The 19326-nt window shown below is 33.9% G+C and overlaps 4 protein-coding genes across 5 annotated transcripts; 1 reads left to right on the top strand and 3 right to left on the bottom strand.

Annotated features, from left to right (window-relative positions):
• Positions 1–774: 774 nt before the first annotated feature.
• LOC107992219 (zinc finger BED domain-containing protein RICESLEEPER 2-like) lies at positions 775–4650 on the bottom strand. Its single transcript, XM_051083511.1, has 3 exons — positions 3334–4650; positions 1042–3233; positions 775–947 (listed from the first exon to the last, which is right to left on the bottom strand). The coding sequence occupies exons 2-3, from the start codon at positions 3224–3226 to the stop codon at positions 889–891; spliced, it is 2244 nt and encodes a 747-aa protein (XP_050939468.1). The 5' UTR covers positions 3227–3233; positions 3334–4650; the 3' UTR covers positions 775–888.
• Positions 4651–5718: 1068 nt separating this feature from the next.
• Positions 5719–8404, top strand: LOC103503582 (pentatricopeptide repeat-containing protein At1g31920). Its single transcript, XM_008467807.3, has one exon. It carries the CDS (start codon positions 6321–6323, stop codon positions 8136–8138), a length of 1818 nt encoding a protein of 605 aa, XP_008466029.2. The 5' UTR covers positions 5719–6320; the 3' UTR covers positions 8139–8404.
• A 73-nt stretch (positions 8405–8477) lies between these two features.
• On the bottom strand, positions 8478–13620 carry LOC103503581 (phosphomevalonate kinase, peroxisomal). The gene is made up of 11 exons (XM_008467806.2): positions 13277–13620; positions 13091–13153; positions 12657–12807; positions 12063–12160; positions 11633–11745; positions 11480–11532; positions 10921–11301; positions 10366–10470; positions 9539–9766; positions 9103–9225; positions 8478–8954 (listed from the first exon to the last, which is right to left on the bottom strand). Exons 2-11 carry the CDS (start codon positions 13096–13098, stop codon positions 8691–8693), a joined length of 1524 nt encoding a protein of 507 aa, XP_008466028.2. The 5' UTR covers positions 13099–13153; positions 13277–13620; the 3' UTR covers positions 8478–8690.
• A 2159-nt stretch (positions 13621–15779) lies between these two features.
• Positions 15780–18987, bottom strand: LOC103503580 (protein AE7). 2 transcript variants are annotated; one of them, XM_051083510.1, is made up of 6 exons: positions 18690–18987; positions 18450–18585; positions 17918–18023; positions 17699–17798; positions 16835–16880; positions 15780–16154 (listed from the first exon to the last, which is right to left on the bottom strand). In XM_051083510.1, exons 2-6 carry the CDS (start codon positions 18571–18573, stop codon positions 16054–16056), a joined length of 477 nt encoding a protein of 158 aa, XP_050939467.1. In that variant the 5' UTR covers positions 18574–18585; positions 18690–18987; the 3' UTR covers positions 15780–16053. The 2 variants fall into 2 exon arrangements, with proteins under 2 accessions (XP_050939467.1, XP_008466027.1); XM_008467805.3 differs by having other exon boundaries at positions 18450–18581.
• Between the last annotated feature and the right edge of the window lie 339 nt (positions 18988–19326).

Here is a 19326-nt window from a genome sequence, read left to right as displayed (position 1 = left end):
TCTGAGTAAGGAAAGTGAAGCTCTTTTTAATATAATGCCGCCTCCCGCCTTGTGCGAACTGTCAACCTCATGGACGACTCCGTTCTTTTTCTTCTCTTTTCTTTTTCTAATTTTTAATAGAGGTTTTTTTAAAAATAAAAAATTAATAAACTTTTTTAACTTAATACAAAAAGATAATAGAAAGAAAAAAACAATAGTTCATCTGAATTCTCAATATTTTATTTTGTCCATTTAACAAAAATGATAAATAATAGTATAACAAAAATTTTAATTTTAAAATCTAGGTTAACCATGATAGACATCTCTTAGTGATAGTGATGATATTGGTTGATGGGAGTTTGTTTTTCGACCAAATCACCACCGAACAGGTTAATAAATATCAATCGATCTGCTTTTTGTCGATTAGATCAATTTAACTCTTTAAAATGTTATTTGGAGTTTCTCGATCAGGTCAATTTGACTCTTTGAAATATTTTCTAGAATTTCTCGAAACTTTCCCATATTGACACCCGACTTTTTAGTCTACTATGCTCACTCCTACTTAGTGGTAATCAATACTCAGCCTGTTTTTCCTTTAAAAGAAGTGAAACCGATTTTTTCATTCATTAAATTGACAAACTATCCTTGGTCGGTCTCTACGCAAACCGACCGATTATACTTTTTTTCCCTTTCTTTTCCCCTGTTAGAGTTCTCTCAAATAATATAAAAGGCTACGAATCCTAAAAGTTTTAGTGGTGTTCAAAGTCCCAAATTCATACAAAAGTTATAACACAATTATACAAAAGCTTTGAATTCATACAAAGCTCTGAATTTATACAAAGTCCAAGCATCAGCTATTAGTAGTGTATGGTGTTCCTGATTACATGATTAGTACAATTTTTCATATAATTATACGAAATCTTCCATGTCTTCCACGTCTTTTTCTCCGTCCATGACAGCCCGAAATCCTATAAAAATAGAAAGAAAGAAAAAATTCTAAGACATTGAGACTAAAAATTGAAAAGTATAAAAATGAGTAAAAATAAAGAATAAAATGAATACCTTCTTCAAACCTTAAATCTTCTTCCAAGTCTTGATTATGAATTTCAAGATTAATTGGGCTGGAATTTAGCCAATTACGAGTGCATATAAGAGCCTCCATCATTTTTGGAGCCACGGAACAACGATTTGAATTAACCACACATCCTCCAATATTAAACGTTGACTCAGATGATATAGTAGATACTGGAATCGCCAAAATATCTCTACTAATTCGACTAAGAACTTCAAACCGATATTCATTCTGCTTCCACCAACAAAGAATGTCAAAATTACTATCAGCTGGAACAAGGGAATCCAACAAATACACATCAATCTCTGACTCCTTATCAAGAGTTGTAGTCTCAACATCTTTGAACGAATTAGTTATTCCATAATCCAAATCCACATCTGTTTCTACATCGTCTTTCACATCCGCATCCATGAAGGTATCTAAATCCATATAACCATAACTATGAATTTCATTAGCAAAGTCACACGCACTAGCACTGGCACTAATACTAGTACTACAACTAGCACTGGAACTATTACAGTTACCACTAGATGGTCCAATGTTGTATTCATGAAAGAGGCGTCTCAAAACATTCTCCACTATTCTTGTTTTAGCCATGGCAATGTCTGGCCCAAAAAGGTTATTCCAACAATATTTTAAACACTTCAGCTTATATCGAGGATCTAACACCACGGCAATGCATAACAATATATTATTCTTCTTCTCATCATTCTCCCAGTACTTGTCAAATTTAGCCTTCATATTTTTGGCCATAGTAGAAAGCATTTTATTTCCACTATCACTGTTCAATTGTAGGCAATTCTGAATTCTACATATCTCATGGAAAACCACATTCGAAGTAGTATACAAAGACCCCGAAACTTTCAATGTGACATTATAAAACACTTTCAAAAACCTAATCAACAGTCTAGCATTTGCCCAATCCTCATTAGTAGGTGGCGAATCATTCCTATAAGCATCTTCATCATTCTCTAATCTGTCAAAAGCTTTTGCAAACTTTAAAGCAACCTCAAGCATCACATACGTAGAGTCCCATCTATTGGGAAAATCAAGGCACACAACACTATTACTGGAAATCTTTTCATTTTCAGCACACTTCTTAAATTTCATTAGACGTGCAGGGGAGGACCTCACATATCTAACAGCATTTCGAATTCTACCGATGCTCTCATTATGATCCTTGAAAACATCACGTACAATAAGATTCAATATTTGTGAATAACATTTAATATGCATGTATTCACCATTACATATCAACCACTTATTGAATCTTTTAATAAGAAAGGCAATAGTAGCATCATTTGAACTAGCAATATCAGCTGTTAAAGTCATAATTCTTTTAATACCCCAATCCTTCAAATTCTTTTCAATGGCCTTACCAATGGTATGCCCATTATAACTTTCAATCTGACTGAAGCTAAGAATCTTTTTATGTAACTTCCAATCACAATCAACAAAGTGTGCAGTCAATACCATATAATTTATGTTCTGTTCTGAAGTCCAACAATCAGTAGTGAGACAAACTTTATATTTCATTTTCACAAAAATATCTTTCAATTTTTGTTTTTCATTAACATAAATCTTTAGAATATCACTAGCTATGGTAAATTGAGATGGAACGACAAACTTGGGCTCTTGCGAACCTGTTAATTTACTAACAAATCTCTTAAAACCTTTACTCTCTACAAACTTAAAAGGCAATTCCTCCATGATTATCATCTCAGCCATAGTTTGACGACAACTCTCAGAGTTAATTGATTCGCATAAAACTTGTGAAGGACCATCCCCATCGGTTTCTTCTTTAGGATCACAAACAAGTTGTAAAGGACCAATCCTAGCAGTTTCTTCCTTAGGTTTAAAAGCTAAAGTCTTTTGGAAAGAGTCTCTTTTCCTTTCAAAAGGGTATTTCTTACAACTTTCTAAGTGATTTTTCATTGTTCCAGTACCATTACGCTTCGAGTGACAAGCATAAGTAGCTCCACAATATTTACATCTAGCGTACGGTTCGTTAGGATCACCTTTTAACCTCTCGAAATGTTGCCAAACTATGGATACCGGCATGTTCCTTCGCCTTTTTGTTGGAGTCTCATCAACTTCCTCTTCATCAACGTTGATGGAAGCTTTAATTCTTGTAGTCTCCTTTGTCTCCTCCGTTGTAGCCTTTTCCTTTTCCATATTTAATCTGAGAGATAAATTCAGCTCGAGTTTAGTCCATGTTTAGGGACATAACAAATATACATAGACATTAGACATATTTATGGAAGAACAACTCAAACGCCAACCTCTATTTTAAAATTTTGAATTTTCGTCGTCAGAGAAAATGATGAGGAGAGGGGGCTTCAGATGTGAGAGATGAGAGAGAGAGAGAGAGAGCCATGGAGAACGACGGAAATGGTGAAGGAGTGAGCAACGGCGAACGGCATGCGGGTGACAAGGGCGGGGGGGCTTCAGATGGGAGAACCGAGAGACCAGAGATTGTGAGGGGAGGGAAAGGACGACTCTGAGGGATTTTCTTTTTTCCTATTTTAAAAAATTAAAGAGGTTTTTCTTTACAAGTTTCGATTGGGAATTTATTTTTTATTATTATATTTTAATATAAGAATAGTCAAAAATAATAAATTTAATAAAATATTTACAACAAAATTTCAAATTCTACCTATAATAAATATTTATACAATAAATAGTATAAAATTTAAGAATTAAACAAAACTCATACAATGATTTAATGGAAATTTATCCATTAATTTATACTGTATGTACGTGTAACTGTCCATTAAGTTAGTAATTATTACTCTTTTTTTTGTTCCACAAAGATGAGTGAGAACAAGAGAATTCGAACTTCTAATCCTTTGATTAGAAATATATATCTTAACTAGTTGAGTTCTGTTTATGTTGATAGATATGACATAATAATTAAACAATGATCAGTTGATTATTTTTTAATATAAATTGGGTGAAGGATTTGAACTCTGAACTTTTTATCATCGTGTACATACAAATATCAGTCAAACTTAATTATTATATATTTCTTCGAAGAACTTTGTCAAATTTTATATGGATTTGTTTAATTATAAATTAACTTATGTTAGTTTCGTTTCTCCCGTTCAGAGAGATATTGATATATAAAATCAAGACAAATTAGGAAGAATATATAATACACTTTTTTTATAATTCAAGACAATCCCATTACAAAGTTATCATACATCAATCCAAGAACCAAAATCCAACCTTATAGTACACCAAATCAAATATAAACAAAAAGAAAATCACTTAAAAGAGCATAAGAAAAGTTTTTTTAAAAAAAAAAAAATTAGAGAATTGGGTCTTGAAATTGATCAAATGGGTGAAATGGGTGAGGATTATTGAGAAGGTATTTATTTGGACCTCTAAAGCTTCCATGGTTAATTCTCTCCTTTCTTCCCCATATGAACTCATCATGATAACGAAGCTTCGTTGCAACATCTTTTTCTTTGCTCATATCTCCAATGGCAGCAGCTACAATAACTGAAATGAAGGCCAAAATGAAGATGAAAATGAAAGAGAATTTAGCCATTGAGAGTAATAGGTTTTTGGATATATGTTTTTGTTGGATTGGATTGGTGCATACATACATATATATATATATATATATATATATATATATATATATATATAAGTGCTTTCAAAGGGGATTGCTTTGTTTTCAAGTCATGTTGGTAATTATTTTTGCCTTGGTCACACTCATGGTTTTAGATGATGGCATATATCCCTTTATTGCAATGTTGGTTTTTAACTTTTACAGCTTTTAGTTACTTAGTTTTTCTCAAAGTGAGCATATAAATTCAGTAGCAGTAATTGATCTAAGTTTTTTTTTTTTTAGGTCAAAGGTTTAATTTTTTGTATTTTACTTAATAGTTTATAAGATTAATTTAGGAAAATGTTATGGAAGTAGATTTTGTTGTCATTAGAACGTATAGAGATTCTTTCATTCGTGACATTAAGAAAAAAAAAATCTTCATAAATGTATCATGAAAAATGAAGTTTATCGTATCTTCACGTTGTTTGTCTAAGTTTTTTTCTCTAACACATTAATCGATTGGGTTTATTTTATTATATTTTTGTTTGGTTAGTCTAATATTCATAATTGTTGGGTTTGGTATGGTTGTTATGATTTGATGGAAGAAGAATAAAAAGGGGTTGAAATGATGCAAGTAATTATGCAAAATTTTGAATGCTAAAAGGTCATTATTTTGAACCAACATCGATGAGATGGATAAATTAAGTTTGGATATAAATTAGCGTCTATTTGAAATAACTTTTTTAGATGTTGTAATTATATGTTTTTTTTTATTTTTATTTAGCTCAAATATGATTTATCAACGTTGGACACTGTTTGGACATTTGTTGCTTTCATTATAGTCGAACATTCAATTTCCTATCCATGCTTCTTAACTCAAAGAGAGTGAAAAAGTCTAATTCACTCGTTAACTTTGCAACAAATTTATATTGTATAAGTAATTTTGAAATGATTATGAAAAGTCAAAGTTAAACGTAACAAATTTTTAAAAAATACACTATTAAACAAAAAAAAAAAAAAGTTCAGAAGGGTGTTTAACTGATTCAATCCTAATGAGATTTCTAAACCTCACATATTACCATTGATGAATTAAAACTAGACCACATTTAAAAGCAAGGTAAAATATGGAGTGCATTTATGCATTTTTCAATGGAGGAGGCTCTTGAACCACCCTTCAAGCAAGGCCCCACACCATATGGAATCAAGAAACATTTAAAGTGGCCCAGTTGGCTGACCTGGCAAAATATAAGAGGTTCAAATAAAACAGAAATATCCCAAAAAGCTCACTCTCTTCCAACACATTATCCTATCCACAATCCCCACTTCTCCCATAATCTGACACTTAAAGTCTTTCTGGCTGAAATCCTCTTTTGAAATCTCATGGATGAGATTCACAACCCCTCTCTTCTTACTATTCCTTTCCTCCCTAACATCCAAAACCTTAAACAAATACACTCAAACAAACTCTACTCTACTCTTTCTTGCAATCTGCAACTCAAAATTCCCAATCTAAACCATCAAATTTCCCAGTTAACCTTGTTTTCAATCAGTTTCGACATCTTGATCTCAACGGGGTACCTTGTTTGGTAGGAATCCATTATGATTCTTGAGTCCTTTCGGAGCAATTAGTGTTCCACAATGGTAAGCATAGCATTTTGTTTTGCTGTGCTTTTCTCTTTTTTTGTAGATTTATAAGATGGTAAGGACAAGAGGATGATGGGGACATCAGTCCTTAATTATAATCATCATTTATTGCCCTCAAAAGATCTACCACAGAGTTCAGAGTTGAATTTGAAGCAGAAGGAGCAAGAGTTTTTGCGCCTTCTGAAGAAATGCAAGAGCTTAGAAGAATTCAAACAAGTTCATGTTCAAATTCTGAAGTTTGGTCTTTTCTTGGATTCTTTTTGCTCAAGCAGTATTTTGGCTACTTGTGCTCTCTCAGATTGGAACAGCATGGATTATGCCTGCTCCATTTTCCAGCAATTGGATGAACCTACCACATTTGATTTCAACACAATGATTAGAGGGTATGTTAATAACATGAACTTTGAGAATGCTATATACCTGTATAATGATATGCTTCAAAGAGAAGTTGAACCCGACAACTTCACGTACCCAGTAGTTCTCAAGGCTTGTGCACAGTTAGCTGCGATCCAGGAAGGAATGCAGATTCATGGTCATGTATTCAAGCTAGGTCTGGAAGATGATGTATTTGTACAAAATAGCTTAATCAACATGTATGGGAAGTGTCGGGATATCAAAATGTCTTGTGCTATTTTCCGACGTATGGAGCAAAAGAGTGTGGCTTCTTGGAGTGCTATAATTGCAGCTCATGCTAGTCTTGCGATGTGGTGGGAATGTTTGGCGTTGTTTGAGGATATGAGTAGAGAAGGATGTTGGAGGGCTGAGGAAAGCATATTAGTCAATGTGCTATCTGCTTGTACCCATTTGGGAGCTTTTCATTTAGGAAGATGTGCTCATGGTTCTCTATTGAAGAATATTACTGAACTAAATGTTGCCGTTATGACTTCCTTAATGGATATGTATGTGAAATGTGGATCTCTGCAAAAAGGATTATGTCTCTTCCAAAACATGACCAAAAAGAATCAACTATCCTATAGTGTTATAATCTCAGGACTTGGCTTACATGGATATGGTAGACAAGCTCTACAAATCTTCTCAGAAATGGTTGAAGAAGGCTTAGAGCCCGATGATGTTACCTATGTTAGTGTTCTTAGTGCTTGTAGTCACTCTGGCCTTGTCGACGAGGGTCTTGATCTTTTCAATAAGATGAAGTTCGAGTATCGGATTGAACCAACAATGCAGCATTATGGTTGCATGGTAGACCTAAAGGGACGAGCAGGTTTGCTTGAAGAAGCATTTGAGCTTGTCCAAAGTATGCCTATAAAAGCAAACGAAGTTGTTTGGAGGAGCCTTCTAAGTGCTTGTAAGATTCACGACAACATAAAACTTGGTGAGATAGCTGCAGAGAATCTATTCCGATTGTCTTCACACAATCCTAGCGATTACCTAGTTTTGTCTAATATGTATGCAAGAGCTCAACAATGGGAGAATGCAGCTAAGATCAGGACAAAAATGATCGACGACGGTTTGATCCAAACACCAGGGTATAGCTTGGTGGAGGTCAAAAGCAAGGTATACAAATTTGTTTCACAGGATAAATCATACTGCAAATCCAGCAAAATCTATGAGATGATTCATCAGATGGAATGGCAATTGAGATTTGAAGGCTATATGCCAGATACCTCACAAGTTATGCTTGACGTAGATGAAGAAGAAAAGAGGGAGAGATTGAAAGGTCATAGCCAGAAGTTGGCTATAGCTTTTGCTCTCATTCATACATCACAAGGATCTGCAATAAGGATAATTAGAAACCTGAGAATGTGTAATGACTGTCATTCATATACTAAACTGGTTTCAATGATCTATGAAAGAGAAATTACTGTAAGAGACCGGAATCGGTTCCACCATTTTAAAGATGGAAATTGCTCTTGTAGGGATTATTGGTGAATCACTAAACTGTTCGACTATGATTTATGGGAGAAAAACTTTCCCATATATTTTCATTTTGAATCTCTAGAATGTCTTAGCACCTAGGGAAAGGTGGAATGTTGACAATTCTATATGAAGAAATGGTAGGAAGCAAAAAAAATAGGCAGGTGGATGACATAAACAAGATGGTCCCTAATTTTGCTTCAGAATGGCACCAAAACAAGTGTGCTGCCACCCTGTATAATTAAAGAATATAAATCAGAACACAAGAAGAAGATTGGCAATATCGTCTCTCCAGAATAATCACAGCCCCAAAGTAACCTTTTGGAGCATAATGATATGGAAAACCAGGGAAAATTAATGCTAGCTATTTCTCTTTATTGATAAAGAAAGAGTAATACATAATGTAAATAGAAGAAGATTACATTGACTTTCATCCAATCGGTGAATGAGTGGATCAATTGTTAATTATCTAAAAAGTTGGAAATAATTTTTGGAAGAAAATTCACATTTTCAATTGATGCAATAAATTATTCAATGTAATAGAACAAGATGAAAACCTTCCCTTTTCTAAATATGAACTGATGAAACAGCTGATGTAATTGCGTTGGTTCGTGGATCACCACTTTCCAAAGCAACACCACGGGGATCTTCTCTAACAAGGAGAGCCAAAATATCCAGTGAACTCCATGATTTAATCACATTGCTGGTTGAGTCTCCCAAGGTCACGGCAAAAACAGCATCAAACCCACCTGCTCCTGGAACTCCCGCTAACAGGACTCCTTCCATATTCATGGTAGCATCTAAAAGCTTGGTTTGTGAATCTGGCTCTATCTACAAATCCCAGAAAATGGAGTTCAGTTATTTGAACGTGTATCTGTCACCGTCACCATGTCCTAACAATTATCTAAATACGTACTTATGCAGACAAAATGTAGATAATATTTTAAGGGAACAGGTAATTAAAGAAGCAAAAGCTAACCGGAACACCAGCAGCTTCACCCATTAAGCGCATATGATGCCTTATCTGAAGCATAGCATTTCTTGCTCCTAATAATGCTTTGATGATGGCTTGCTGGTTAGGTTCTGTGGCTTGATGAATCCACTGCCAGATTTTTTCAAAAAAACTGCTTCAACATTAATGCAGATAGATACATCTATGGAAAGAGACAGAATGTGCCAACAAACTCTAAGTTGAAAGTAATTGCATTCTGACTAAAAGCTAAAGACCAGGTCTGATACAAACTTTGGATCTACAGTATATTTTGTGTATATGTGGTATTTTAGACTTCTGGTCCACCTCTAACATATGTAAAATTTTCACGATTAGTGAACAATTCTAGCAGTATTTCATTCCATTTTTCACAAAAGGGCTATTATTCAATGATAGTTTTAGATTATAAAGGTGGGAGAAATACCTTCTCCGAGGTGAGCTTGCAACAACTGTTTATGATATATTTATAAGCATCCCAGTGTTCAGCTGCAAGTTTGCTCAACGTATTGAGTTGAGTTTCAAGTTCTGAGTTCCCTTCTGACAACTTCTTCCATGTGTCTAAAGACCTTTGAGGGTCAGATTTTTGCCATTTTTTGACAGCACCTACCATGGAAGGCGTGGATGACCCTCCCACTCCTGGCTCCCCAAGTACCTGTTCAAAGCACCATGGTCATGGACAAAAATAATGGTATATGCAAGTAAAACTTGTATAAGGATATGCGTGTGTGAAATGCAATTTAGTAATGTTGAGCTTAATGGCTCACAGAAGTTTGTCTATTACAGTGGCTCAACAGAGAAAGAGATTGGAAAAGATTAAAATCTTTTCACGAAATATGTCTGATAGTGGGTCGACCGAGACAGACCAGAAAGACAAGCTGTATTGAACATTACAAATCAAAATTGATGGGTTTAAAAAAATACGAGTTCCTGTGATGACAAGATCAGGTGAGGTGAATTTCAGATTTTTGTGGAGCATGTAAAGCTAAACTGGCAATATGTGTGGAGCATGCAGAGTCGAAGTACGATTAACAAATTATAATTTACAAGTGCTGGTAACCCTCCAAAAAGTGTAGGATAAGAAAGTATGAGTCTCATAACATTAGATTAAGTGGGAAACTTTCCAATTCGGCCTTCACTAATAGAGCCTCAATTCTTTAGCACACAAAATAACTTCCATATATATAACTATTTGAAGTGGTAATATAAAAATGCTTTCCAAAATAATTCAACAGGCAAATTCTGGAAGCTTACAAGAGTCATTAGTGGAGGCAATGAGAACTTAGTCCTCTCATGGTCCCACTTCTGATTTAAGATATCGACAATGACCTCTTCTATGGGTATTCCATTCTTGGCAGCCTGCATGGTTGCATATAGACAATAAGGGAACAAAAAAGAAATGGGAACTTTAATTTGAAAATAAAAGTAAGAATTGTCGACAGGGGTGCAGTACGAAGCCCACTTAACACAATTTAATATTATCAGACTCAGTGATTAAAGGTCAAATACGTAACTGAGTTTGTTAGTCACCTCTTGAACATAGCTAATCTAAGTCTCATAGATGTAATAAAACTGGAACAGGTTGCAATTTAATCCAATGAATGGTAGGCATATGAAATGATTTGGGCTACAGTTACAGACAGTCAGAAAACAGTGTAAATGCCAAAAGTCCCAGTTGCTTTTTTACTACCCGGAGCATTTGATTATCTCCTAGGAGTTCTCTAGAAGGGTTATACATTCATTTTGTTTAAGTCAGAATCCAGTCTAACCATACAACACATAAAGAAGGATAGCACGTGGAGAAGAGACCTGAGCAGAAGAAAGCACTTCTGGTGAAAACCGAACATAGCGTTGACTGCCATAAACTGCAGAACTGACATCAAAGCCACTGCCAACTTTTCCTTGTGCAATGCAGTGGGCACTTTGAGCTATTATATGCACCAAATCAAGATCCGCACTGCCTCTCTGTTCTTGGTCACCTGTCAATAATGAAAGATTTACAACCCCTAGGTAGTTAAGTAAAGCAGCAACTACAGCAGCTGTCATTGCAGCAGATGAACCCAATCCAGTTTTTGCAACTTCAGGCTTGCAATTTTTCCCTAATGATTCCTCATCGTTGAATGTAATTGATGAAAAAGGAGGCAAGGAAGCCAATGATTCTGATGTTAGTGGGAGTCCACGAGCCTCAATCTATGAAACAGACATTTCATAAACTGTAAAAACAATGTTCAAGAGTACAGCCATATAACAAAGCAAGAAATTCAATTAAAAAGAAGTTAATGCCCAATTATTGCCTCCCCACCCTGAGAGTAATGAGACTAGAGAGCAATAGCATGAAGCATTCTACTTACGAGGAATGGGATAGTACCTGACTCCGATAAGAGTAGAACTCATTGCAACCTAAAATAGTGATATCAAGACCTGCAAGTTCAGTCCAAATGAATCATAGAGTTAGTACGATATTTAAGAAATTTGGTTACTGCAAGATGAAGATATGGAATGAGCAAAAAACAAACCATACCTTGCAAGAGCAGTCTGTGTAGTGCATTCTTATTGTCCTTGTCAACAAATTTTGCACTTGCAGCTGCTACACAATATTCCACCGCTCTTTCTACAAAAGGGTTTCTTGATTGACTGAAAACAGTATGCAGCACTTATAAGTGAACACTAATTATGAAATGAAAAGCATTTTACCTCGATCTTGCTAATAACCCTGATCTCAACAAATCAAAATTCATTAACTAGAGATAAAGAAAATAGAAAGCCCATCCCTAATATGATAAAACCACAGTAATTTAAAACACTGAAAATTTAAGTATGATGGTGGTCAGGGTCAGGAATGTAAGACAAAACAAACAACTGAATTTAGCTTGTTTTATTTAGATAACAGCACAGCCAGTTGATTATAAACAGAATTTCCAACGCTCTACTAGAATAACTAATTTACTTGCCTTGGAGAGACACTCTGAAGAGATTGGTTTTTCAATGACAATTTGTAGATGCTCTCTCTCAGGAGCTGGGGAGATGTCAACTTAACATCTGTCCATGACTGAAAAATATGAACCATTAAGCAAAAAAGTATTTGACATATGTTGATTGAAAACTTTTTCTCAAGAGTTCGTTTGAATATTAGCATTATACAGATACTGAATCTAGGAGTAATATTAATAATAATAAAATGAATGAATCCCATTTCCAATTCTGACCACTTTCTCTAACCAATAGAATTCAGCTTATAACTAGTCATAGGGAGCAAGCTGTTCAAGCAAAGTGATATTACCCAGTTGAAAACAGCATCAATCCAGAAGTATACGACTACTAGAATTTTGGCTTTGATTCTCTGATTAGTAGGAAATTACTTTGATCCTAATTCTCCTTGTGCTATTTCCACTCAGCAGAAAACTTAATCATGAACAAACAACAAAATAAAGAACATACGATCAACAACATGCAACTACCAAACCAAAATACGGCTAACATAGCAAAAATTTGAAGTATTAAGAAACAATAAATTTAAAAGGGATAGTTATCAAATAACCACGCACCCATGCCCAGCTATCTGGCTTGATTTCCTCGTAAATGGGTTTTACAATTGCATAAAAACGAGCATTAGTACTCAGTACGAGTCCTGCATTCGGTTTCTCCAAGACAAGGTAACCTCCGGTCATTAAAACTTTCCCTGGAGCTGAAGCAACCCTGCCAGATATAAAATTGCACAAAAAATAAGAACAAAAAAGGCAAGTCAAACATGCTGCCTAAGGTAGAGATCAGATCAAAGTGAAAGTAGTTCAGTATCCTCGACTACAATCCTAGAGCTGAGGTAGGACTAAAAAATTAAACAGTCATTAAGTTGATTTCTTTCCACGATATCAAAATCAAACTAGCAACAATGAATCACAAACAAACACATTACTGAATCGATCAATCAATCGTAAATGAGGCAATCAATATAAACAACCTAAAGAACGAACAGACTTACACGGCCATTTCTGCTGTGTCTCGGTCAACTTCCACTTCAAATCAGCTTCTGAATCAACTCAAACTAAAGTACAATTGCAAATGCACAAGAAATCAATGATTGATATCCAAATGGAAGTATTTATATCAGAAAAAAAAATGCACAAAAAGAATTTCTAAAAGAGAGAAGATTGTAAAAACAGCTTACAGGTCGTGATGGTACAACCGGAGGCTCAGAAGCAATAGTTGAATCAAATTGTTGAGCTCTATGAACTTCGACTGGAAAAGACTGAAGAGCAAACGTCAATTCCGGCTTTCTGGTTGATTTCAAAATTGAATTTGACAAATATTTTCAACACTTTGCAGCTCGTAACCGGAAACTCAACGCTCAATCTTGAGCTCTCCGGTGAAAGAGAATGATCCAAGAGTAGTTTGACCTTCCTCCTTCCTCTTTCTAAAGATTATTGATTTAATTTCATCAACTGTTCTACTCACAAACGTTCATGATTTACGATACCAAAATAAAAGGTTTTATTTTTCCTCAAAGGCTAATAAATTCCCAAATTTTGGTATTATATAAAAACAATAAATCTATATAGTTTTGTTCTTCCAATTTTATTTTATTGTTTTGTTTTGGATGCTTTTACTATATAGATCAGACAATCCAACCTCTTACTTAGAAATCATTTCGATCGTTATTGAATTAAGTTCATTTTATTCGGTTTTAATTCATTTTAGTTCGGTTAATTACAAATATGAAATGTAACACTTATTTACTTTTAATAAATTTTACAATTAATTTATATGATTAGTTTAGAAAAGTTGTTTTAAACTAACACAGTTGCTAAAAATAGTAACGAATACAGCAAAAATTCTATAATCTATATAGCGAAAAACATTAATAGATGTTATCAGTAATACATAATCATAGTCTATCAACATCTATCAAATGATAATCTGTTAATATCTTATTATATTTATAAATATTTTGATTTATTTTGTTTTGAAAAAAAGCCTCATTAATTTATTGTTGATTTTTTAAAATAGTTTTTATTAACATTTTTCTTTGTAAGTATTATTTGTTTACAAAGATTATTGTAATTGTCTAACAAATTCTCAATAAAGAGATATTTATGGAGGTACATGTACTCAATTTTAGATTTGATGGAGCTAATATACTTGTAAGGTGGATTGCAGTTAATAGAAGTTTTAATCTAATAATTAATTTGTATAACAAATGTTTTGAAAAAATTGCAAATTTATCAGTGTAACATGAGTGTACGTGTAGATATGTGTGTGCCTATATATCTATACTAGAGCTCATACGTGGAAACTTTTTTTCCAATCCTTTCTTTAGAACCATTTTCATTATTTAATTTTGTCATTTGTTAATCAAATATAATATTACTAATTAAATCGCTTGAACCAAACCTTTGTAAATTTTTTTTAGATTTTCTCTTTCATGATTTACATTTTATTTGAGTTTTATTGATAAAAATGATTTTTAATTATTAGCCATCGGTATAATTAAATGTGAATAATGCAGAATATGAAATGTATTTATCTATTTATTTCTAGAAGAAAAACACAGTAGAATTTATGATTTTTACCTTTAGGTTTCAAAACGTTTAGAATTTTAGTAGTTTTGCAATATCAATCTAATTACTATAAATGAGCTTTCTCTTGATTTTTTTTTCACATATAAATCAATTGCTCTCCAAATTCAATTTTTTGATTTAAAAAATGATAGATAAAGAATTCTTTTGTTCCTGTATTTACGTTTTTTTTTCTCTAGAAAATACCTTTTTTTGTATGATTGACAAATAGATATGAAAAATTATTAACGATTTTCGTCGGACTCCAAAAGTTTAAGTTCTTAACAATTATGCCGCTCTTTCCCTCATGTGAAATGAATTTAGCTAGAAGATCACTATAGCATAGATGTATACATTCTGTCACGTATTGCGAGAACATATACAAGTATTGTCACGTCTATTGCGGGATTCTAACGAACTACTTTGCAATTGATTGTTGGTTCAAATCTCCCTCTCATTAATAGCTCAGATGGCATAGCAATATACAATAGAATTGACGTGCCACCAACTCCCGAAATGTCACAAGTTAATCAACCTAAGGTCTCTGAAAATCATCAATATTGCAACAATGACAACTCTCAAATTGTCAAAAGTTGATCAAGTGTCTAAAAATTAAACCTGATGCATAAAAATTTTTCAAAGAAATTCCTAAGAGTTCAAATCGATCCACCAACGAAAATAAGTTTAGAGTTTGATTGATAAAATTAGAAGTTATCCAGATGTGTGTAACCATAACATAATAGTAAGTGAAACTAATACACACAAACATTTAAATTTTAAGTATTGTCGTCTAAATACACAAATATAGTAACTAAAAGTTTCCCTTAACCCAAAATAAGCAGCAACAGCGACAAATTTTCATTATAAAAAAAACAGATGCTACATATCTTTGGTACATTAGAACATTCTCAATATGCACGAAGTACCCAAAAATTCAGAAGTATTAACCATCTATGTACACACACACACAGAAAACAGTGCTAATTATTATATATAAAACGTTGAAAAGTGCACTTCTTCATAAACGCAGACCTATGTTACGATGGGTCCAAATGTTTACATCCTACGTATGAAATTTTCATGATATTGCTGATTTTACATTCCAAAAAAAGAATATGAGGAAAGCTCTTCGATAATAAATGCAATAAAATAATCATAATAATAAAATACAACCCTATGTAATAAAGAATCCAAGTGCAGCTAACCCTTTGATGAGATATCTATATGGTTGTATCCTACTGATTCAGAGAAAATGATCCAGAAAATTTTCAGAACATTTTATTTCTAAACTCGTATAATACATATATTCATAAAAGAGACCAAAAAGCTTCCGTGAGATTGGATTTCAGATGATTATTGATCTTAACTGCATTTGTCAATCCCAACTTAATCAACTATAAGATGGAGCCAAGCATTCATCAACCATATCTAATAGATTTGGATTTTCTAGTGCTGCTGCGACTCTTTCTTTGTCATTAAGTTGTTTATTTACTGCAAATGGAAAAAAAAATGAGTTGAGGAGCCTAATTAGTTTTCCAAATGGCAACTGGTCACGAATACTTATATTATGATCTAAAACCGGATGTTAATGATAGAATCCAAACATATATTGAAATATAAAGCAAAACCAAACCAAACTACAATAAAAACGCAGGTATTCAAGGTACTTGGACTCTCTATCTCTCTATCTTGAGAGTTCTCTCAATCCCAAAATCACGCACTAAACTATTGCTTCTCTTTCTCCTTCTACAATCCCTCTATTTATAACAAGCTACCTTAACAACTTCTTTAACTAATAGCTTATATGCCCTTAATATTCCAGCTATTTCTTAGTAGCATTCTTATCAGTTAAACAGAAATTTATAGATATATAAACGAGCTTTCATTGAGCAATATGAACGAATATACAAGGACATGCAAGGGGAAAACTTACACCAAAAGTGACACCCAAAACGTACAGAAAGAGGCTTGAATTCAACAAAACTAAACTAAGATCATAATTTAAAAATAAAAAACAAACAAACACAGAACAAAACTAGGTATTGCAGCCGTCACGGAGGCATTAAACCTCATCACCTAACCGCTTGGTGAGGACTGCTAATGAGTCAGAGCATGGAAGAAATTGAAACACAAGAGCATATACAATAAACAGGAAAAGGATATTGAGGTACCTGCAGCTTCAGTAGCATGGGATCCAGGAGCTACCCTAATGTCCACCTAAAACAATGGCGAATGGATCTTAAGCAATCAAGAACAAAACTGAAATGTGGAATGAAACTATCTCAAAAATAAAAATGAAACCTAATAAGAGCAGAAACCTCACTACGCTCCCTTCCAACCCTCTAAATAGTCAATTATCACCCCCCCTCCAAAAAAAAAAACCAAGATTCCACATGATAGTGCACACCAATGCCAACCATAAGAAACCACCCCTCTCAAGAAATGCTAGATCAACGAGGAATTCCACAACCATAAGAATCTCACATCCTTAAGAATCTTAATCCTCCTAAGGATAGAGAAAACAGACTCACTACAGAGAGGAATCCATCAAAGAACAAAAATACAATTTACAGGAGAAACCATTCAGAGGGTCGGGTTCCAGAAATGCAAATCCCTTATTCCAAACCTAAAATTGATCTCCCCCAAGAATGATAAGAGAGAGAGACAATGTCCACCGCTTCCCTATCAGTAGTCCTCACTTCTTAGCTCCTCACTCCTTAACTCAAATAAACTACAATTTAATTCAACTTCAAAATCTAGACTTCCTATATGTAGTACTAGTATCCATTTGTTTAGAAACTCTAATTCTTTCCACGACAATCTTGGGTCCCCTAAGAGAAGTGCAATCCTTATCAGTTTCTCTGATTCACAAGTGTTATTTTAACCAGATATACCATACTTGATTTTTATTCTACTTTTGATTCTACCTTTACATGCTGAAAATGAAAAACAACTACTAATATACCCACCCACCAATGCATAAATAATGATGGATGGTTGGCCAATAGTACGTGATAAAGATTCAAGATCAGTACCTTGTACCGAGAAGGGAGGCTCCTCATAAGTTTCACTCTTAAGCACAAACCAATAATTGTTGCCATACTACAATGTTCAACAGTTGGAGTAAAGGTAACTCTACAAGCAACAGAACGATCAACAGATAAAGATCAGACCACCAGAATAAACAAAAGTTACAATTATGATTTTATGAATGAAATTAGACAACAGGATTACTGTATTAAATGTTGGGTTACCTCACATAACTAAGCCCATCATCTACTTCAACTGCATCTTCTGTTATTACTTTAAGCTCCTCTAAAGAGTAAGGGTGCTCAGGATCTTTAATATCTCTAATATGATTTAAGAATTGTTAAGGAAGGACTTATACAGTGGGAACACCAACATCAATTTGTTCCATACACCCTTTGAATTTCATAAAACGGACAAATAAAAATGCCTCTTCAAATACATTTTCATTAAAATTGGTGACATCAAAAAATAGGAATAAACTGTACAAGGAGTAAAACAACAATGAAAACAAACAAGCACAATTTTTTCAGAACGCATGTAACTGAAAAGTCACAATTACTTATCTTTGGCGTATAAAGCAACTATAGAAAAGCACAAGATTCCTTATGTACCACAGAAATTGTATTAAGTAGTCGATGCTACAAATAATCATAAGAGTTTTGTTATGTTTTGGGCTGACAACATTTAGTTTTGTTCAGAAATGGCGAATACTAGAGCAAAACACAAAATTGAAATGAAAAAAGAATGAAAGGATATCAAAAATTTCCAACTGATCAATGGGCTCCACTGCATATTCATCACTATCACATGGAGCGTTTCGAGCCCGCCGCTCTTTCTTTTGGTATACAACTGGATTTGCATTTATCAACCCAGAGACCATTTTCTTTCCTGACTAGTATATCAACCATACATCAAAAACAAATTGCAGATACGGATGCTATCAGGAAATAATTAGAGAGGAGAATAATTCTTCTACAGATTGGGTAGGTGACGTACCTTTTCGAAAGGAACGCAGGGTATTTGCGAGGTCGCCGGAGGTCGTTGGTTTCGCTGGCTCACGCTGCAGGAGATAACGTGGTCTGGGTTTTATCCTCGTTGCTCTGAGATTTTTGTCGCCGGAAGGAGGAGACGGCGAAGTCGCTGATGTTTTCGCCGGAGAGAGAAGAAAAACGATGGAGAAAGCGGCCGGCAGGTGCTGAACGAGAAAGGGAAGGAAGGAAAGAGATCCTGCTAGGGTTTCCTCGTCTTTTCCTTTTTTTTTTTTCTTTTTTATTTGTTTACTTGCTTTAATTTAATTAGCAAAAAAAAGTTATTACAATTAGATATTTATTTGGTTTTTTTTTCCCTCTTTTTTCATTATTCTTTACTTTTTCTAAAATTAATCCCACTTGAAATTAAATACTTATTTTCCAAATTTTTAGAAAATGTAATATTCTACATATATGTTGTACCTAAACTTTTGGTTCTCGATCATTTTTCGTTTATACTTTCAAGCTTCAAAATAGGCACTGCTATTTGAACGTTTAAAAATCAAAAGGAAAATTGAAAATAAAATAAAAGTAGAACAACCAAAATTAAAAGCATATGAACCGAAATAATATTTTGAAAATACAAAGACTAAAATGAACAGTCA

The sequence above is a fragment of the Cucumis melo genome, chromosome 4, assembly GCF_025177605.1.
Source record: "Cucumis melo cultivar AY chromosome 4, USDA_Cmelo_AY_1.0, whole genome shotgun sequence".
In the NCBI taxonomy this organism is placed as follows: domain Eukaryota; kingdom Viridiplantae; phylum Streptophyta; class Magnoliopsida; order Cucurbitales; family Cucurbitaceae; genus Cucumis; species Cucumis melo.
The sequence above is the reverse complement of the archived record's forward strand: the minus strand, read 5'-3'. Positions and strand labels throughout refer to the sequence as shown.